Below are 23,570 nucleotides of genomic sequence, written 5' to 3'. Positions count from 1 at the left end.
CGCCTCCAGTGGTGTCGCGACAGGCGTGAATGGAGGGACGAATGGAGACGTGTCGTCTTCAGCGATGAGAGTCGCTTCTGCCTTGGTGCCAATGATGGTCGTATGCGTGTTTGGCGCCGTGCAGGTGAGCGCCACAATCAGGACTGCATACGACTGAGGCACACAGGGCCAACACCCGGCATCATGGTGTGGGGAGCGATCTCCTACACTGGCCGTACACCACTGGTGATCGTCGAGGGGACACTGAATAGTGCACGGTACATCCAAACCGTCATCGAACCCATCGTTCTACCATTCCTAGACCGGCAAGGGAACTTGCTGTTCCAACAGGACAATGCACGTCCGCATGTATCCCGTGCCACCCAACGTGCTCTAGAAGGTGTAAGTCAACTACCCTGGCCAGCAAGATCTCCGGATCTGTCCCCCATTGAGCATGTTTGGGACTGGATGAAGCGTCGTCTCACGCGGTCTGCACGTCCAGCACGAACGCTGGTCCAACTGAGGCGCCAGGTGGAAATGGCATGGCAAGCCGTTCCACAGGACTACATCCAGCATCTCTACGATCGTCTCCATGGGAGAATAGCAGCCTGCATTGCTGCGAAAGGTGGATATACACTGCACTAGTGCCGACATTGTGCATGCTCTGTTGCCTGTGTCTATGTGCCTGTGGTTCTGTCAGTGTGATCATGTGATGTATCTGACCCCAGGAATGTGTCAATAAAGTTTCCCCTTCCTGGGACAATGAATTCACGGTGTTCTTATTTCAATTTCCAGGAGTGTACAAACGTCTCAAAAACGAGATCGACAGGAAATGCTGAATGGCTAAGCAGGAATGGCTGGAGAACAAATGTAAAGATGTAGAAGCATATATCACTATGGGTAAGATAGATACTGCCTACAAGAAAATTAAAGAGACCTTTGGAGAAAAGAGAACCACCTGTATGAATATCAAGAGCACAGATGGAAAACCAGTCATAAGCAAAGAAGGGAAAGCAGATAGGTGGAAGGAAGGGAAAAGGAAACGGACACAGAGGAAGATCAGAAAAGAGATATGATACTGCGAGAAGAATTTTACAAAGCACTGGAAGGCTAAGTCGAAACAAGGGCCCAGGAGTAGACAGCATTCCGTTAGAGTTACTGATCGTCTTGGGAGAGCCAGCGACGACAAAACTCTTCCATCTCGAGAGCAAGATGTATGATACAGGCGAAATACCCTCACACTTCAAGAAGATTACAGTAATTCCAATCCGAAAGAAAGCAGATGTTGACAGGTGTGAAAATTACCAAACTATCAGTTTAATAAGTCACGGCTGCAAAATACTAATACGAGTTCTTTACAGAGGAATGGGAAAACTGGTAGAAGCTGAGCTCGAGGAAGATCAGTTTGGAAAACGGAAGGCAATACTGACCCCACGTCTTACGTTAGAAGACAGAAAGAGTCGAAGGACACGAAAGGGAAGAAGCGGTTTGGAAGGGAGTGAGACAGGGTTGCAGCCTATCGCTGATGTTATTCAGTCTGTATAGTGAGCAAACAGAAAAGGAAACAAAATAAAAATTTGGAGCAGGATTCAATGTCCAGGGAGAAGAAATAAATACTTTACGGTTTGCCGATGACATTGTAATTCTGTCAGAAACAGCAAAGAATTTGAATGAGCGGTTGTATGGAGTGGACAGTTTCTTGAAAGGAGGATATAAGATGAACATCAAGAAGAACAAAACGAGGATAATGGAATGTAATCGAATTAAATCAGGTGATGCTGAGGGAATTAGATTAGGAAATGAGACACTTAAAGTAGTAAATCAGTTTTGCTATTTGGGGAGCAAAATAACTGACGATGGTCGAAGTAGGGTGGATATAAAATGTAGACTGGCAATGGCGAAAAAACCATTACTGAAGAAGTGAAACATGGACGATAAACAGTTTAGACTAGAGAGAATAGAGATATTTGAAATGTGGTACTATAGAAGAATGCTGACGATTAGAAGGGTAGATCACATAACTAATGAGGCTAGAAGAAGGGGTCGGTTGATAGGATACATTCTGCGGCATCAAGGGATCACCACTTTAGTACTGGAAGAATGCTTAGGGGGCTGAAGGGGGGGGGGGGGTATAGGGGTAAAAATCGTAGAGATGAGACCGAGAGATGATGCTTGCACAGGTTAGAGTAGCATGGAGAGCTGCACCAAAGTCTTTAGACTGAAGACCACACCAACAACATTTCCTCAATCCTAGATCGTGCTCCATTTATGATGACCTCATAGTCGACTAGTCGTTTTAGTCTTCCTCATGTTTCCGATTCTCGACGGCGTAGTTAAAGTAGACTTGGCCACTTGTAACTTCTCCCTGTTAGTTCTCTAACACGCAGACATCTGCACAGACTGCCCAAAAAGTCACGAGACCGATTTTATTCCTAGCGTATGAAAGACGTCAGCGGAATAACCCACCCATGAACTAAGGAATGTAAATAAGAGATATGTATTCGAACACTCAGTTATGAGCCGACAGTTTTAATAGTGGACGTGCGGACGCAGTGTTTCAGCGTTGCTATGTCACAAATCGCAGTCCTGCAACACCTCCAGAACTTCCTTAAAAGAGCAGAGTGTGTGCAAAATTAGTCCCCCATACCATGAGTCCGAAACAAAACAACGACGCGTGGACGGCAGTCGCGACATGATTGAAATGCCAAACATGGACAGTAGTTTCCTGATAAAGAAAATCGTACCGGGTGACGAAACTTGGTGTTATCAATAAGAGCCTACCATAAAGCGACAAAACGCAGAAATTCAGGTCGACGGTCAACGCCTTGACATTGACAATCGAGACAATGTGATGCACGAGTTCAAAAATATCACAAAGAACTTTTCTAGGAGTTTCACGTAGTTTTATGAACATTCTGCGCCTTTTACGTAAGTGGGAGGGGGGGGGGGAGCAGACTGTATCGTTCGAATTCATTCGATTCTCCCTGATGTAAACCCATCCCCAATAATGGTCTAGGACACAGTCTGAATTCCGCAGAGGACGTTTTGTTTACGTCCCGTCTGCGCGGTCGCGGGTGCCCGTAGTTGTTTACTACTTCGGCGCCGCTAGTTCAGAGTCCATCACTACCGACGCAATATGGCACATTCATACAGACAAACCACCAACAAGATCAGTTTTCAACCCGATCATGCACAACCGCGAGCTTTTGAAGTGGAATGTTTTCTGTGTGACAACGTTAAAACTTAACCGCAGTACATAATTGGTATCCATCTCTGTATCACGAGCAGTGTTGTCTTCGTCAAGTTAGTAAGTGACGAGGTGTGCAACAGAATCGTGTGCACACATGCGAACGATCTTAAATTCAAACATGCTGATGGCCATATTGGGGCGGTCTCTATCGATCACGCGGAGCTTGGCCTCCGTACGATACGTGTCTTCCAACTCCCTTTCGAAGTCCCACCGGACGTAGCCACCGCGGCTTTGCTTTCCAGCCTTACGGTAGAGTGGTCAGCCACATCACCGGAAAATGGACACCTTTACAACGTACCCGGTTCTTAACGGGGTGCGACAGATCAAAATTGAACTGACCAAACATGTACCATCTTATCTTGTCAAAGGCGGATGCAGGGGGTCATTATGTATGACGGTCAGCCAGACACTTGTTCCCGTTGTGGCCAAGAAGGGCACGCCAAGTCTCCGACGACGGCTTACTTAAATTCCGATGGGTGAATCTATGCCTCGCCGGCGGGGTGGCCGAGCGGTTCTAGGCGCTTCAGTCCGGAACCGCGCGATTGCTACGGTCGCAAGTTCGAATCCTGCCTCGGCCATGGATGTGTAGTTCTAAGTTCTAGGGGACTGATGACCTCAGATGTTAAGTCCCATAGTGCTCAGAGCCATTTCAGCCAATCTATGCCTCCTACGGTGACGACCGTTCCTCTCAATTACGCCGAGGTTGCACGGGCGGCAGCCCTTTCCGACGCTGACCACATTCGTCCGATAGCCGCCCCCGATATTGAGGCCATGATGGAGTCTACAGTACCGGATCCGGCCTCTACAACGGCTGCCCCTCCTGCGATAATCACCGACCGACCTTGCAAGAAAGCATGGATGCCAGGAGAGCGAAACAATTTTCTTTTAATGTCTTAACTGTTGCTGCAGGCAGTGCGATGACGTCAGCGGTGGTCCGCGTGGACGATATGTGAAGTGAATGCTGGTTCGTGGTGTGAAGATAATGATGGATCCTCCTGTTTCATTAATATTCCAGTTACGGCGGTGGTCCACGTCTCCGTTGTAGTCCAATCAGCTGGCAGCACTGGCGTGATAATAATAGTTCCAGTGTGTGCGTTGTCGTTACGTGCGCGACGTTTTATTATTAATAGTTTATTAATCACGCGGTGCGGGTAGGTCGGAATTATGCAATGTCTTTAGTATTTACGATATATAGCCGGTTAATACCAATACTTCGCACAGTTCTTTCACCGTGTTGCCACAGGAAAACAGTCACATGTGTTTATAACAGTCCGGTAAACATCAGTTCAATTTACGTCGTCGTCTTTAAGACAGTTTGGACGATATAATAAATGTTTCTTGATCAAATCACAGCACTGTTCCTTTACTTAACATTTTAGTTTGTTCCACTTTCACGCAATTCTAACAGTTAGTGTCTCCACGCGACAATGGTGTCTGATTCACGCCTAATTGTCACAAGTTCACACAGTATGTAAAATCGTCACCGCAAACACTCGATATACTTTTCAGGTTTTACTGTTCATTTAATAATGCACGATCTCCTATTGACACAGCGGACACACTGTAGTTAATTTTCCCTCCGCGTATCACCGTCTTTCACGCCGAACTCTGCCACGTTTTTCCACCCGCGAACCGGCCACGTACCACGACAACTCGCACGCTCTCTATCGATAGTCGTTCGCTCTCTCTCTGACACAGTACTTCTGCTAACCTAACCAAAGTTTTACAAAGCATATAGAACCAGAACATTCATATTCGTACAATATAAAATATAAAACAGTAGCAAAATGAATGAAGAAACAATGTGACGTATTAACAAATAAAGAATAGTTGAAATAAATGATACGTACATACTACGACAAGGTAATGCACAAAAGGAAAAAAATATTATCGGATTTCGGGGAATGCAATTTCTTTACATATGCCCCCATTTTATCATGAGATGTTCCACAGTACATCTTATGATAAAATGTCCTTACACATATAAGCCATATGCTACAAGTGATTTGTTTATCTTTAACTTTGGCACTTTGTCAATTTGCGTTATAAATTGTCAATCAATTTTAAAAGAGATGAACTTATCTAACACTAACTAACTCCGTCTGCAGGCCGCAAGCGACCCATCGGGACCATCCGACCGCCGTATCATCCTCAGGTGAGGATGCGGATAGGAGGGGCATGGGGTCAGCACACCGCTCTCCCGGTCGTTATGACGGTTTTCTTTGACCGGAGCCGCTACTATTCGGTCGAGTAGCTCCTCAATTGGCATCACGAGGCTGAGTGCACCCCGAAAAATGGCAACAGCACGTGGCGGCGGGATGGTGACCCATCCAAGCGCCGGCCACGCCCGACAGCGCTTAACTTCGGTGATCTCACGGGAACCGGTGTATCCACTGTGGCAAGGCCGTTGCGAACTTATCTAACAGCAAAAAAAATTTACATAACTTTCACATATTAAGCAAAACATATCTCTCACTGAAGCAAATAACTAATTCATTACACTACGGAAATTTGACCATAATGAAAAAGAAGAAAAAACATTATGTGTTCAGTTCAAGAAAAATATATATAGCTACAATTATACACTATGAACCTGAATATATACACATACGTGTTCGTATTCTGCCCATGCAAAGTCTTGTCATTGTATTACTGTTTTTTAAAGCTTGCTCCCTCTCTCTCTTTTCACATTTTAACTATAGCGTCATATTTTTTATTTACCCTCACTATCACAGATACAAAATAAATATGGTATATACTGCCTGTCAAATATCAATTGAATATATTTCATATATATAATCTTTTGGAGTGAGTATTCCCTAACTGTGTGTCATATCATTCAATATAATTTGCAAAATTACAGATTATTACATCATATTGTCTGTGTTCTTTGACATATATTGGTTTAATTTGTTACAATATGGTCACTATTTAAAATTTCATGCACACATAAACTTTATCGTCTTACAATCTCATTAGCATTTGACTCTGTTCAGCAGTTATAGGTCATATTCTACTCCTCACAAAATTATTTACAAACCAAATACTGAATTAAGGTTTCAGATTCCTTGCCCTATAAGGCTTTAAATCCACTATACTTTTAAGAGCAAACTTCTTTTTCGATTTTGGGTAAACCAGATAAAATGCATTCTGGTGGGGTATACTAGCCACCTCAAATGGACCTTTTTACACATCAAAGAATTTAGAAATCTCACTATTTATTTCTTTAGACTTCTCATATGTTTTAACTAAAACTATATCCCCTCTTCTTAATTCAAGACCTTTTATTTTGTCATCATGTCCTTTCTTCCTTTTCAACAGTTTCTTCTCTACCAGCTCTCTTACTCTTTTCTTCTTTTCGTCCCAACTTAATTCCTCCTTAGTAGGGAAAGATAACTTTTCCTCCACCAAACTTTTCTGTCTCTCACCTTCCATAATCTCCTGAGGAGTAAACCCTGTTACATCATGATCAATAGTATTCATAACCTCTTCAATATTTCCTACTATATCTCTCCAAGAACTGTGGTTACTGCTACTGTAGGTACAACAGAATCTGCCAATCTCCATCATATAACGTACTATGGGGTTCCCCTGTGGGTGATATGTTGAAGTGTAAATTACTGTAACTCCCTGATTAGTAAGAACTTCTTTCCACTTCTTACATGCAAACTGTGACCCATTGTCAAACAATATGGATTTAGGTTTCCCAAACATCACAAAATAATCACCTTCCAACTTGCTCAAAACGGCTTTCCCAGTAGCTTTACGTAACGGATAGAGTTTTATAAGTTTATAAAATACTTCTAAGACTACAAAAATGTACGCAAAACCTCCCTTAGTCTTCAGCAATGCACCACAAAGATCCACAGATAACGGTTCCATCACATCATTCGGTTTAATATTTTGTATAGGAAGCTTACATGTTTGATTTGTAACTTTTGCTCTTTGACATTTGTCACAGGTTTTGATTCGGTTGTTCACTCTCCTTACCATGTTGTCAAAAGACACACTTTCCCTTAACTTCTGTACACACTTGTTAGCACCTACATGTCCAAAACTCAAATGTATATAATCTGTTATCTCATCTATATATTCCTGAGGCCAACACACTCTCCAATCATCAGAATTTTCATCATCTTCTATATTTCATCCTGATTCTGGTACCTTCTCATGTTCTTACAAATCCCTTAAATTTTTTCCCCTTGAACACCTTTTATATAAAATAATGTTACATGTTCCTCATCCATATCGTACCCCACCTCATTACCTTCACTCAACGGTAACCTGGATAAAGCATCTGCAGTTTTGTTCTGTGTACCTTTAACATACTTTATCTAAAAAGGAAACTGTTGTAAGAACAAAGTCCATCTTGTCAACTGTCTATGTACCAGCTGAAACTTTTTGAAAAATGTAAGGGCTCTGTGATCAGTATAAATGATAGTTTTATTTCCCCATAGGTAATCTCTAAACCTTTGGAATCCTCAAACTATTGCCAATTCTTCACATTCAGTCACAATGTAATTTCTCTCATACCTGGTCAATGACCTACTTGCAAAGGCTATCGTCCTATGAACTTCATTTCCCTCATCCCCAAAATTTTGAAACAATTTCACTCTAATACTGTACCCACTCGAATCAGTCCCCAAACAAAATGGTTTACTAAGATCAGGATGGTGTAAAATCTTTTCCTCTTTCAAAGCTTCCTTAAGTTCATTAAAGGCTTTCTGACACTCTTCTGTCCAAACATAGCTCACTTTAGGACTCAATAACTTCTTCAAAGATGGGTTGTTAAAAACTTGCCCTGACACAAAATTACGGTAAAAATCACACATACTGTGGTGTGCGTACTGTATACCATCGGTACACACACCATCAGATTATTTGACTTGTCGCTCTAACGAAGTAAGCAAGTGTCAGCAATATGTCTTGTGGTCTTATCGTTGCGTGTTTATCTTCTGCCGGTAGGTCAGATGATAGAAATGCCACTTGCACGCTTAGAGTAGCAGATTGACGGTAACCAACTTTAAATAGAACTTGATTAATTTTCAAACACATTTATTAAAATAATAACAAGCACAAAAATAACTTAACTTGATTCTGGATGCTGTTTACAATTGACATTCTGAAGTTCCTTTGGTCTTATTCACACATATCTCTGATACTTGACAAAGTGTCTATACATTTCTCTTCATGGCTATGTACAGGAATATGGTAATCTTATTAGGCGCAGACTGAAACTTGACTACAGACTAATGCAGACTAATGCAGACTGGTACAGACAGGTGCAGATAAATGCAGACTCGTACAGACTAATGCAGACTGACTAATCGGAGGTCTGTACACTCGTTATAACACCTCACGCGTTCAGGTATCATTGCGCGAGTGTGATCCGCGAGGAGAAAAGGTTCTACGTTAGCAGCAATCTCATTGGCTGCATTACATATTGATACGCGGATCGGCGGAAGCATAATTTGGTCCGTCTCTATGACAGCGCCATCTCGTTGTGCGGAGACGGACGAGCGCTGCGCCTGCGCTGTTGTGCATAGCGAGGCGCGCTCTAGTGGGAAAGTTGTGTACGCGCTGACTACGCGGACCTGTGTACACAACACATACCCATAAAGATTTCAACTCTTTTCTATTCCTCGGGGATGGACACTCTTCAATTGCTTTCATTTTGTCTTAATCGACTTTAATACCAGTATTAGACAAAATTCTACCCAAAAACTTTATCTCCTTGCGAACAAACTCACACTTTTTGAGTCTCAGGGTCATTCCCCCTTTCCTTAAGGCTTGAAACAACTCATTTAATAGACAACAATGTTCTTCCCATGACTCAGTGGCAACTAATAGGTCATCCACATATATTGTTAGTTTTGAACTCAACTCTGGTCCTAATACTTGATCAAGGGCTCGTATAAAAACAGATACACTAATATTCAGCCCAAATGGGACAACAGTGTACTGATAACACTTCCCGTTTACCAAAAATGCTGTGTACTTCCTATATTCCTTGGCAAGTGGCACCTGCCAGTATCCGGAGGTCAGGTCAAGACTACTAAGATAGTTTACATTGTGATACCTCTATAACATCCACTCTATACTTTCTGGCCTATCAGTTTCTCTCCTTACCACTTCATTTAACATTCTGGCATCAATAACTAGTCTCACACTACCATCTTTCTTGCCCACAACGAACAAATGTGAATTATATTCACTCTTCCCTCGCTCTATAACACCACAATCCAACATCCTCTCAGTCTCTTTATTCACCGCTTCTCTCTGCACGAACGTTGTGGAGTATGGTTTTTTCGAAAAAGGTTCATGCAGTTTGATATCCAACTTACATTCAATATTCTTTACTCTTCCCGCTTTGTCAGAAAAATCTTCTCTATTTACCCACAACATTTCTTTCAGTTCTCCTTTCTGGCATTCACCTAACCCTTCAACTTGAGACATTTGGTTCTCCAGTTCGTCTATCAGTCCATTTGTATCCTCCTCACTTCTATAATCCAAGTTCAGCTTAACATTACCCAAACTACTCCCTACAGGCATCATCTTCACTTTCAAATGCCCTAATAAGTTGTCCTTGTCTATAACCAATCCATCAAACATCACACTGATCCTTGATCCATCACCCTCAAAATTAACAAAACCTTCCCCACAATTTATCTCTGCTTTGCACTCTGTCAACCAACCAATGCCCAATATAATATTCACTGTTAACCCAGGTACTATGAAAAAAATTATATACTAGACCTACGTCCCAAATGCCAAATTCCAGAATTATTTGATGTTTAATAACCTTGCTTAATTTCCCTGTAGCACCCACTATCTTCAAACCTACTACTGGTACATTCATCACTTCATTATGTTCCTTTATGTTATTAAATAAACTTTCAGCAATAGCACTAATTTCACTACCTGCATCCAAAAGAGCTTTTTCTTCCCCATCATACATTACAATTTTCACAAAAGGTTGCTTAATCCTATCCTCCTCATCACTACTTTCTTCGCGTAACAAATCCTGCTCAATTTCTCCATGAACCCAGTCATCACAATTCAACTTTGAACTTTCATTCCCTTCCAGACATTTCTGAAGAGCACAAACACTTACTTCCCCCTTATCATCGTCTGCTATTCCTACATCTCTATGAATACTAAAAACATTAAGTTCTTCCTCATTAATTACTCTCCCTTTATGGTTCAAAGCATGTGTATTCATCACTTCTCCATTGACCTCCGAAATTGACCCATCTCCTAGCTTAACATTTTATCTTAAATCATCACATTCATGCAAAGCACGCAGCCTTTTCACTACTTTCTTTCTATCCTCCCCTACTGCAACCGTTACTTATATTCTTCCTTTCACTATTATCACTAGCATTTTGCAATATCTTCTGTTCCTTTATCTACCTCTTTTGCTGCCCTTCATATTCTTTAACTCCCTCATACACCTGGGACAATCTTTCCATACATGGGTCCCTTAATTCCTTACCACCTTCACCATTAACTTCAGGTCCAATTTCTTCAATCACCAGACCATGATGACTACATACCCTATTACCATAATCATTACTAATACTATTACACATCACTGTATCCCTTACATTACCATGGTAATTTGAAAATTCAATAGGCCCTAACCTACGACCCGCACCAGCATGGGCGATCACTGTAGCGGGGTTCTGTTTCCCTCTCGTGACTCCCCTACTGTCTGATAACCTTGGCTATTTCCTCTGAAATTTCCTCGGCCTCGGCCTCTTCCTCTACCTCTAACATTTACTTGGTTCACTCTTCCTATTCTATCCTGATTCTCATGATGACCATCTACATGCCTGTTTTCATTAAATGAACAACCCACTTGCCAACTGTCTACATCCCTCACTCTGTTCAGAAAATCTTTAATAGTATTAACATTTCCTATCAACCCACATCTTGTATTAGGAGCAACTTCCCTATCAATACTTCTATAGTGTCATTGTCACTCCATGGGCTGTCCAAATATTTCAGTTTACTGATGCACTTCTCACAATATTCTCTCATATTCTCCCTAATCCTCCTGTCATACCATGGAGCCTTCTTAAAAGCTTCTATGACAGCACTTTGTTTTTCTTTTGACCAGTACTCTTTCAAAAACCTGACACAAAATCCTCAAATGTTTCATATTTTTCTGGTGCATCAGCTCCCCAATCTAAACCTTCCAAGGCCACCACGACCATCTGGTTTTTGGAGGTGACTACAATTGTGTAATGGCGCCCAGAGACCAACTCCCATGACATAATCCGTCTCCGGAAATTGAGACTCTAATTCGAGACCTGCACATGGTGGACACTTGGGAACATCTTCACGGTCACCGACCGGGATTCACACACTTCACGAGGCAATCTTCCAGTCACATCGACCGGATTTATGTCTCATGCTGTCTTGCCGCTGAGACACAGGATGCGGAACTGTGGCCTGCAGCTTTCTCGGACCACTCAGCTTACATCTGTGCCGTCACCCTGCGGCGGCAGCAAGTGTGGAGAAACTGCAGCCCGTGGAAACTAAACATCGCTCACCTGTCGTACCCGGATTGTCGCCAAGCCGTTGAGGATATGTGGCATTCCTGTGAAAATCGCCTCCGTGCATATCCCACAACGTTCCGCTGGTGGTTGGACTGCGCCAAACCGGCACTGAGGCGAACGTTGATAACCTACGGTCGCGACCACGCTGCTTGGCATCGACATACACTCGATTTTTACTTCAGGGTACTGCGTGACTGCGGTGCTATGGCACCGTCTCCGGAACGACAAACGGCGGTCTACCGTGCTAACGCTCAGATCATCGCTAATATGCGACACCACCCAGAGGGGGCGGTCATCCGCTCGAGGACGAAGGATCGGAAACCGAGCCAACGACCGTCGATGTTAGACGTACCTCGTGAACGTAAAAAACGCCAAAGAGCGCTGATACGCTTCATCGATACGGAGGACGTTCGTTGCCTCACCACGCAACAAAACATAAACACAGCGTTCTACGATCTCGTACGATTTACGGCACCGTCACCGTCGCGAACTACTATCCCTGCGACCCTTGTGGAACGGATGGTTATTCCTATTCACAAACCGTCCGGTGGCTCACGGCTGCAGGACTACCACCCACTGACGCTATTGAACAGCGACTTTAAGATCTTTTCTCGACTGTTGGCGGCGTGCACACACCAGACCTTACGACACGTCATCTCACCGGATCAAACGTCATTAGGAGGCGACAATAATATTCAAACAGCACTCAGTGAATATCATGACTTGATGTCGTCTGAAGGGTGCGCTGGTGGCAATCGATTTCAGTCAAGCTTTCGATCGCGTGGACCACGTCTGTTTGGAAGCGGTCCTCCAACATATGCGGTACCCACGGCCATTCGTCATTGTCGTCATGCGACTACTCCGTGGCGCGACGTCAACGGCCGACCTACGCAGCCCCTCACAATTTCTCGGTCGATACGCCAAGGCTGCCCTCTGTCCACTTTACTTTACGCTGTGGCCATGGAACCACTCCAATGCGGCCTGCGCCAACGACTAAAGGGTATGACGTTACGAGGCCACACTTTCCGATGTAAAGCATACTCTGACGACCTAGTGATTGTCATCCGCAACGGCGACGACACCACCAGGGTACTGAATTGGATAGCGAAATATGGCATGGCCACTGGTAGTCGTATCGACGTCGCAAAACCGGTGGCGATGAACATCAAGGTCGGACTGTCGGAGCGCAGTCACTCCCTTACAGCTCAGCGATACTTTGAAATGTCTCGGCATTGATTTCACAGACGATATAGGACGAACCGCTGCTCACAACTTTCGACGGCTTTTACGAAATGTTTGGACTGGGATATCCAGCAACCGCCTACGAGCCCTGGACATCGTCCAACGGACCCAGTATATCAACACACATTTAGCGTCACGCATTCTGCACATCGCCCAGATATTACCTATACCGGTGATGTTAGCTCGCCGTATACTTGCGGCTTTTGGGTCCTCCGTGAGTTCAGGAATGCTTTTCAAGATCAAATATGAGACTCTCACCCTTCCCCCGGATCGGGGAGGGCTTGGTCTTTATCACGTTCATGACAGAGCGGTCGCCCTATTTGTGGGCACATTAGTCAAACTATGGCACCGTCGTCCGGACAGTCTGACCAGTTTGTTAATAGAAGAACTAGCACCGCCCTCCCTGTTGCCACCTGTGCCGATACACCATGCCCCTCCTCGCTCTTCTACATCGGTGTCTTTTACCTCGAACTCAGTTACGTTCGACTTGCCTTACCAGCGATTCAGCGTGACGACAAATACGGTTTATCGGGTCCTGCAACGCGAACGACCCGATAACGTCGTGGAGAGGAAGCACCCGAACGTCAACTGGCGAGTAGTGTGGAGGACAATTCACCAGGTAGCACTGGACACTGCCGTCACAGCGATCTGGTATATCACTGTCAAAGGTAAGCAGGTGACCAGATCAAGGCTACATGTGATCCACATGGTAGACTCACAGACGTGCACGAGCTGTTGCGTTCAAGACAACGATGAACACCGTCTTAGCTGTAGCGAGTCTACGGCAGTGTGGCACTTAGTGAAGCAAATATCAGCATACTTCCTTCGAGTTACGCCGAATCATATCGACCCCAAGACTATCTTGTCCCTGATGAGACGTATCACCCACCCACGAAAACTAATGCCATGACGCAGCTTCGTGGACCTGCAGTGCATTATTTGTTTCCAGACGGCACTAAGGACCCTTTAGACTTTTGGAACTACTTGCAGGAACGATATTGCAAGATTCTCCGTAGCCCAAAGCATCGACAATATTTTTCCAATTATTTGTGGAGTACGTTCCACGACCCTCCACGTAGCTGGAACATCACGGGTAAGAGAAGCTAAAATTACAAGTCGATGATAGAACACTACACGGTACAACGTGGGCTCTATCTTGGTCATTGCGAGACGTCATACCTGGATGATGCAGCAGACAGAGAGTGTCATCGTGACCCCTCGCACTCTGTAGCACTATTTGCCCCATTTCCTCTTTTTGTCCCCGGTGCGAAACGTTCTTCGCAGTTTTTGTTTCCCATCCGGTGCAACATGTAGTACCGTTTTTGTTTCATGGCTTCCTTAGCCTCACACTTCGCTCTCTTTCTTTATGCCCTTTGCTGCAACTATAAGCATGTTTTCAGTTAGGTGCGACCCCACCTCGACGCAACTGAGTGTGCTTACTAGTTTCAGTTACTTTCTTACTGTTAAAAAAGAAAGAAAGTAAAAATAAAAATAAAAGCCAAATAAAATAGCAAAAAACGTTCAAAACAATACACCCATTGCATCCTGTGTACCACATCACATCCCCAGAATGGGAGGGAGGAGACGTCGTGGCCAGGCCTCCGGCTGCGACCCCTGCCCACCCTGCCTCCGCCACCCCACAATCTGATTCATTTCAATAAAAATAAAATAAATAGCAGACGGAGATACGCCTTTCATTCATAACCAAAACGCCTGCGGTCCCAGGTTCGAATCTCGCCGCTGCTGTAATTTTGATTAATAATCAGCATTGGTGGCCGAAGGCTTCCGGCACAAGAAGTCACCCTCATTCGGATCACCGGGAGGGGACAGCCAAAGGGCTGGCGACCATGGAAAAAAGATTGAACAACCAACGAAAGCATAACGTTCTACGAGTCTGGGCGTGGAATGTGAGAAGCCTGAATGTAGTAGAGAAGCTAGAAAAGCTGAAGCGGGAAATGCAAAGGCTCAATCTAAATATAGTAGGTGAAATAAGAAATGGAAACAAGACAAGGATTTCTTGACAGATGAGTACAGTGTAATATCAACAGCAGCACAAAATGGTATAAGGGAAGTAGGATTCGTTAAGAATAGGAAGGTAGGGAAGAGAGCGTCTTGTTGTGAACAGTTCAGTGAAAGGGTTGTTTTTATCAGAATCGACAGTAAACCGACACCGACACCGATAGTTCAGGTACACATGCCGATGTCTCAAGTTGCAGGTGAAGAGAAGGATTGAATGGCTCTGAGCACTATGGGACTTAACTTCTGAGGTCATCAATCCCCTAGAACTTAGAACTACTTAAACCTAACTAACCTAAGGACATCACACACATCCATGCCCGAGGCAGGATTCGAACCTGCGACTGTAGCGTTGTAGGAGGATTGAGTAGAAGAAAAGGTGACAGGAGAATATGGGCTTGGGACAAGGAATGAGAGAGGAGAAAGACTAATTGAGTTCTGTAATAAGTTTGAACTAGTAACAGCGAATACTCTGTTCAAGAATCACAAGAGGAGGAGGTATACTTGGAAAACGCCGGATGATACGGGAAGAGTTCAGTTAGATTACATTATGGTCATGGTCAGACAGAGATTCCGAAATCAGGTACTGGATTGTAAGGCGTACCAAGGTGCTTACATAGACTCAAATCACAATATAGTAGTGATGAAGAGTAGGCTGAAGCTTAAGACATTAGTCAGGAAGAATCAATATGCAAAGAAGTGGATACGGAAGTACTAAGGAATGACGAGCTACAGTTCAATTTCTCTAAGGCTATAGATGCAGCAATAAGGAATAGCTCAGTAGGCAATACAGTTCAAGAGGGATGGACATCTCTAAAAAGGGCCATAACAGAATTTGGGAAAGAAAACATAGGTACAAAGTGGGTAACTGCGAAGAAACCATGGGTAGCAGAAGAAATACTTCAATTGATCGATGAAAGGAGGAAGTACAAAAATGTTGCAGGAAACTCAGGAATACAGAAAAACAGGTCGCTGAGGAATGAAATAAATAGGAAGCGCAGGAAAGCTAAAGCGAAATGGCTGCAGGAAAAATGTCAAGAAATCGAAAAAGAAATCGTTGTCCGAAGGACAGACTCAGCACACAGGAAAGTCAAAACAACCTTCGGTGACATTAAAAGCAAGGGTGATAACGGGAATTCCACTGTGAAATGCAGAGGAGAAAGCGGATAGATGGAAAGAATACACTGAAACCTCTATGAGGGGGGAGATTTGTCTGATGTGATAGAAGAAGAAACAGGAGTCGATTTAGAAGAGATATGGTACCCGGTGTTAGAATCAGAATTTAAAAGAGCTTTGGAGGACTTAAGATAAAATAAGGCAGAAGGGATAGATAACATTCCATCAGAATTTCTAAAATCATTGGGGGAAGTGGCAACAAAACGACTATTCACGTTGGTGTGTAGAATGTATGAGTGTGGCGACATACCATCTGACTTTCCGAAAGGCATCATCCACACAATTCCGAAGACGGCAAGAGCTGACAAGTGCGAGAATTATCGCAAAATCAGTTTAACAGCTCGTGCATCCAAGCTGCTTATAAGAATAATATACAGAAGAATGGAAAAGAAAATTGATGAAGCACTGGATGAGGATCAGTCCGGCGTTAGGAAAGGTAAAGGCGCGAGAGAGGCAATTCTGACGTTGCGGTTGACAGCAAGAGCAAGACTGCAGAAAAATCAAGACATATTCACAGGATCTGTCGACCTGCAAAAAGCGTTCGACGTTGTAAGATGGTGCTAGATGTTCGAAATCCTGAGAAAAATAGGGGTAAACTATAGGGAGCGACTGGTAATATACAACATGTACAAGAGACAAGAGGGAATAATAAGAGTGGATTACCAAGAACGAAGTATTCGGATTAAAAAGGGCGTAAGACAGCGATGTAGTCTTTCGCCCCTACTGTTCAATCTGTACATCGAAGAAGCAACGATGAAAATAAAAGGAAGGTGCAGGAGTGGAGTTAAAATTCAAGGTAAAAGGACATCAATGATAAGATTCGCTGATGACATTGCTATGTTGAGTGAAAGTGAAGAAGAATTACACGATATGCTGAACGGAATGAACATCTAATGAGTACAGAGTATGGATTGAGAGTAAATCGAAGAAAGATGAAAGTAATGACAAGTAGTAGAAATGAGAACAGCGAGAAACTTAACATCAGGATCGAAGGTCATGAAGTAAATAAAGTTAAGGAATTCCGCTACCTAGGCAGTAAAATAACCAGTGACGGACGGAACAAGGAGGACATCAAAAGCAGACCGGCACTGGCAGAAGGGGCATTCCTTGCCAAGAGAAGTCTACTAGCATCAAAGATAGGCCTTAATCTTGAGGAAGAAATTTATGAGGATGTACGTCTGGAGTACAGAATTGTATGGCAGTGAAACATGGACTGTGGAAAAACTGGAACAGAAGAGAATGGAAACATTTGAGATGTGGTGCTGCAGACGAATGTTGAAGATTAGGTGGACTGATAAGGTAAGAAATGAGGAGGTTCTGCAGAGATTCGGAGAGGAAAGGAATATGTGGAAAACTCTAATAAGGAGAACGGACAGGATGATAGGACATTGTAAAGACGTGAGGTTCAAAAATAGCTCTGAGCACTATGGGACTTAACTTCTGAGGTCATCAGTCCCCTAGAACTTAGAAATACTTAAACCTAACTAACCTAAGGACATGACACACATCCATACCTGAGGCAGCATTCGAACCTGCGACCGTAGTGGTCGCCCGGTTCCAGCGCCTAGAACCGCTCGGCCACTCCGGCCGGGAAGACATGAGGAAATAACTTCCACGGTGCTAGACGGAGCTGTAGATGGCAAAACCTGTAGAGGAAGACAGAAATTGGAATACATCCAGCAATTAATTGAGGACAGGTCGCAAGTGCCGCTCTGAGGGAAAAAAAACCTGAGCGAATACTCTCTCTGTAGTGACGAAAAAATTTCCAGAGATGGCGGAATAATACCATTGTACCTGGGTAGCAAACCCAAGTCCGGAAACAACTATCAAAAGCTACGAAGCGGAACGTATTGTAGTATCACTGTGGTAGTTGTTGGAAGTGTTCCAAAAATGAACAGCATAGAGACAGAAGTGATGACACTTTCTGCAGGACTTGACCATCATTTTGCAGGACAATGCTCAACCACGTATAGTGCAAGCTGTTGCTGATTTGTTTGACAGATGGGGCTGCTAAGTGCTATACCACCTACTGCACTCCCCTGACTTAAGGCCTAGTGAGTTCAACTCGATTTCTAAACTGAAAGAAGCACTTCACGGCATTCGTTTCAGAACTGCTACAAATTCGTCGGGCAATAGACCGCGCTGCTCGAACTGTCAACGCAACTGGCACTGCTAAGAGTATCCTACGACTTCCACATCGCTGGCAACGGGTTATACACGATGCTGGTGACTACCTTGAAGGTCAGTAAAACTTTGAAACACGTATCCATTTTGTGCGGGCTGTAAATAAATAGTTGCCATTATTGAAGTTCCAACCCTCATAAAATATGTGACCACCGACGCCTTATTGGCTGACATTTGGACCTGTGCTATTTTCGGGCGGGACTATGCCCTTTGAACCCAGTCTGTACTCTTGTCTTTTCACTTCACGGTCACAGCTGTAGAACCAAGATTCATCGGCAGTGATGATGGCTTCCATCAATCGTCCCTTTCATCTTGGACACACAGTTTCTAAAAGTATCAAACGTCAACTGTGTTTTACTTCAGAGCAGGACTCACTATTCTGGGAATCCAGCAAACACACAGTCGTGACACTTTTCAACGGCTCGTCAGACTGGTTTGAGCCATACATGACTGCTGTCGCATTGTTGATTTTGGCGTGAGTAAGGACAGTCGTGGGGGCTGTCTCTCTTCTTTTCAACTCACAATGCCTGGTCCATTTTTGAAAGCCTTATGCCACCGGAAACAAGCAGCAAAACACGTTGTACTCACCATGAGCTCTGGGAAGATTTTGAAGCGTTTCTGAAGCAGTCTTCTAAAGCAGAACTAAAAAGTTATTTGCGTAATGTTGCTGTCGACTTTCTTCCATTGTAAACTTTACAGTCCGCTCAAGCTACAACCGCATTCAAGACGCTACTGCCGAAGAACGGTTGAGATCAGGCAGGGGTGGCGCCTGGTGGCAGTTGAGGATACTCAGTAGTGCACAGAGCAGCTGCTAGATGGCAGTGCCTTTCAAACACCTCTAAAAATTAGTCTCGGTCTTTGGTGAACAAAATTGGTAGATGGCTGAGTGTGGTGCGCTATGCCTTCTATACACGTTGTAGAGTTCGACTTTATGCACCACCACATCATGAAAGTTCATTCGCGGTGTAGTCATGGGATCCTTTCTACAATTCCTTCAAGTCGCCAATCAAAACGTCTTACTGCACTGATTCCGTGCAGCGGACTGGTACATACAACTTTACTGCCCTGCCCTTACGTTAGCGGTAGAGTGTCACAAAACCATTTACACACCGCGCTGTCTAGGACGCCTTCCCACGGTTCACGCGGCTACCCCCGTCAGAGGTTCGAGTCCTGCCTCGGGCATGGGAGTATCTATTGTCCTTAGAGTAAGTTAGTTTAAGTTAGCGTAGGTACTGTACAAGCCTAGCGTCCGATGACCTCAGCAGTTTCGTCCCTTAAGAATTTACCACAAATTTCCGAATTATCACGAATAACCATTTACACGCTCAAACCAAGCAGTTTAGAGTATCGCTCGTGAACATTTAACGTTCCCACAGAGATAGCTAGGAAGAGATGATCCTGATTTCTGGTCAACTTGTACACCTAATTTGATTGTACTTCATTTGCTGTTAAGGGGTCACGTGAAAAGTCTTGTTCGCAGCAAAACTATCGAAAATTCAGAGGATCTCCTGACAAGAATTCTTGCTGCCTGTGGTACCGTTCTAACATCATCGTCATTTTTCCAACAAGTACAGCAGAAGTTTGTGCTATGATGTCAAGCCTACGTAGAAGTTAGAAGACGCAACTTTGAATAACTGTTGGGAATGTTACACGTTGTGTAAATTGTGCAGATGGTAAAATTAATACGAAAATTGGTCTTCTTGCGTTTTTACAATTAAGGACGACCAAGAGTAAACCATTACCATTTTTTAAAAAATTCGCTTACAACTTTCGAGGCAATCGTTTCTGGACTTGGAGCTCTACCTCAAATTGATACACTTGTCCTTCGCCACTGGAATCTTTTATCACGTTCACTGATACATCTCGCATATTGTCTAAGGCATGTCCCTACGAGACAAGTGCACGTACACTGGAATTTTCTTACACAGATGACCACATAGAATGCAGGGTGTCTCCACTAAGGGTCTCCTGGAGACACAGACACAGAGGTCTACCTTGAGAGAGTAGACGAAGTTCCTCCACATGCGTCCTGAACCCCTGCAAGTTGCACTTAAGTATGGGAGCCATCTATGACGGGGGTAGCACCTTCATCCTCTCTCTCCGACGGGGTGGGGAGACTGCAGCAGGTGGAGGGGCAGTCGTAAGGCGAGATGATTGCCCCACACATATGTCGCACTCCATCAGCTCTGGGGAAGAGTCAGATGAAACCATCCATCTTACTCCCCCGAGCTACGAGGCTATACACTCCACAAAAAGGATGACCTGCGTGGAAAGAGAGCTAGAGGAGGCGTAGGTATTTTCGCCAGGACGGACTACCACTCCTCGCCTCTCTCACTTACGACGACTTTACAGGCCGTCGCTGTGTCCGTGCACGTGCGTCATCCATTGACTGTGTGTACTCTTTACTTGCCCCCACGTGATGCACTTGATGAAGCGGCCCTCACCGACCTTCTTACACAGCTCCCCCAGCCGTTTATTATTTGTGGTGATTTTAATGCCCACAATGTGCTTTGGGGCTTTGCAATTACCTGTCCCAGGAATAGAGCAATCGAGAGGCTTCTCCTGTCATCCTGTGCCTACTTGCTCAATGCTCGACAGAGCACTCACTTCAACACAGCGACTGGGTCGTTCTCTGCCATTGATCTCTCGCTTTGCTCTCCAGCTCTTGCCACCAGTGCTCAGTGGGAAGTGGTTGCTGACTTCCACGGCAGTGATCACAATCTGGATTCACCTGCCAGATGGCGTGGGCCCTGAAAGGAGACCACCACGATGGGTGCTCAGTGGGGCCGAGTGGACACTTTATAGCCAGTTGGCCCAGTTCCAAACACTGTGCGAATGTTGAGGCGTGGATGTATCATATTACCAAAACGGTCCACCACGCCGCTGCAGCATCCATTCCACAGTCCACAGGCCACCGGAAGAGGCAACCTGTCCCTTGGTGGAGTGCCGAATGCCGCTCTGCAATCAGGACCAGGCGTGCGGCTCTGCGTAGGTTCCAGGATCGGCCGACTACTGAGAATCTTGCAGCCCTTCGGGTGGCGAGGGCAAGATGTCGCCGCATTATTCGAGAGAGCAAGAAGAGGTCGTGGCAGCAATTCCTGAACACCATTAATCGTTCCACCAAAAGTGCCATTGCGTGGGAGACCATCAGGAGAATTTCTGGGAGAGAATGGAGGTGCCCCATGGCTTCCGTAATGGTTTACGGCACTCTCCACACGGATCCGCGAGACATTGCCCAGACTATGGCACAGTATTTTGCCATGGTTACTGCAACAGCCAGTCAGGATCCCGGTTTCCAGCGCCATAGAGCGTTTGCTGGGATGTGTAGTCTGGACTTCCAGTCCACCTCTAATGAAGTTTACAACTACCCATTTTCTATGTGGAAGCTGGATTCTGTATTGTCTGCAGCTCGTGACACATCCCCTGGTCACGACAGGATCCATTACAGTACGCTACGGCACCTCACAAGGCGCAACAAAGAAATCCTCCTCGCACTTTTTAACGCCATTTGGGCGTCAGCTCACTTTCCTGACTCGTGGCGTGAGGCAGTTTTAATTCCTTTTTTAAAACCTGGGAAAGACCGCGCGAGCCCGAGTAGCTACCGTAGTGTTGCCCTCATGGGAAAGACCTTGGAGTGGATGGTCAACCGCCGCCTTGTCTGGATGTTAGAATCCCGGCAACTCCTTAGTCGCTTTCAGTGTGGGTTGAGGAGGTCTCGTTCCACCTTCGATAACCTTGCCCTCCTGGCTTTCCTACGCCATCATCACCTTCTATGTGTATTTTTTGACATCGAGAAGGCCTACGATACCACTTGGAGGCGTCTCATCCTGGAGCCGCTTCACGAATGGGGTTTTCGTGGTTGTCTTCCACTTTTTATTCAGTCTTTCCTCTCGCCACGATATTTTAGATACCGAATTGGTGGCGTCCTGTCTGCCTGCTTTGAGCAGGAGAACGGTGTCCCTCAGGGTAGCGTTTTACGTGTGACTGTCTTTGCCATCGCTATTAATAGCATTACGTCCATAGTGAAAAGTCCTGTCTAGTGTTCCTGGTTTGTGGATGATTACTCTTTGTTTTGCTCTCTTCAAGCCTTGCAATGACAACGCGTCAGTTGCAACTTACTCTTAGACGTTTGGATGACTGGGCGCAGAAGAGTGGTTTTAAGTTTTCCACCGAGAAGTCTGTATGTGTTCTTTTTCACCGTTCTCGTTCGATTTTAACGTTTCCTGAATTGAGGGTGAGGGACACTGTCCTTAGTTTTAAAGACACGGTGAGATTTCTGGGACTCATTTTTGACTCGAAGCTTACGCGGTTACCTCATCTTAAAGACCTGAAACGACGGTCACTTAAGGCTTTAAGTATTTTAAAGTGTCTTAGCCGCAGTACACGGTGAGCCGACAGGACTTGTCTGCTCCAGAGTTACAGGGCGTTTGTGCGATCTCGCTCGAATATGGGTGCACGGTGTGTGGGTCTGCGACGGCTTCTTACTTAAAAATGTTGGACGTTGTGCACCATGAAGGACTTCGGTTGGCCACTGGGGCATTCAGAACTAGCCCCATTCCAAGCCTCTGTGCAGAGGCTGGTGAACCGCAACGTCATATGCGTCGGCAGCTACTTACGGTGCGTCAGGCGTATAAAACTTTGTCCACACCATACACCCCTGCATACCATACCGTTGCTCAGCTTCCTCTGGCACGGCTATTTCATAACCGGCAACGAGCGACGCGGCCCTATGGGATTCGCGCACAGGATTGCCTCTCTGCGATGGATATGGCTGGCCTTCATGTTTTCCGTCGCGGTTGGAGCAGATCTCCACCTTGGCTCCTCCAGAAACCCAGACTTATTTTAGATTTGACTAATTTTAAAAAAGATAGCACACCAGATTTTACATTCCTATCTCAGTTTTTCAACATTTTAGATGTGCATCACGGTTTTACCGTCGTTTACACTAATGGCTCCGAACAGGAGAATTTCCTTGGCTATTCTGTAGTGTTCCCTGATCATGTTACCCGGATTCGCCTCCCTGATGAAAATACCGTTTTCGCAGCGGTGCTCCACCCGATCCTGGAGGCACTGGAGCAGATGAATCGTGTTCGGGGCAATCGATTTCTCCTCTGCTCCGAATCTCTTAGTGCCTTACAATCACTGCAGAATCTGTACAC

The 23,570-nt window shown here is 44.8% G+C and overlaps 1 protein-coding gene across 1 annotated transcript in view; it reads right to left on the bottom strand.

Moving 5' to 3' along the window:
• LOC126235972 (cytochrome P450 9e2-like) overlaps positions 1-23,570 on the bottom strand; it is an 83,767-nt gene that overhangs the window by 26,496 nt on the left and 33,701 nt on the right. The window contains exon 2 of the mRNA XM_049944943.1: positions 9,664-9,912. Within this exon, the coding sequence (XP_049800900.1) occupies positions 9,664-9,912 (249 nt within the window). The remainder of the gene's footprint in view (positions 1-9,663; positions 9,913-23,570) is intronic.

This window comes from Schistocerca nitens, chromosome 2 (genome assembly GCF_023898315.1).
Source record: "Schistocerca nitens isolate TAMUIC-IGC-003100 chromosome 2, iqSchNite1.1, whole genome shotgun sequence".
NCBI classification, from domain to species: Eukaryota; Metazoa; Arthropoda; class Insecta; order Orthoptera; family Acrididae; genus Schistocerca; species Schistocerca nitens.
This window is presented reverse-complemented; position numbering and strand designations above follow the sequence as displayed.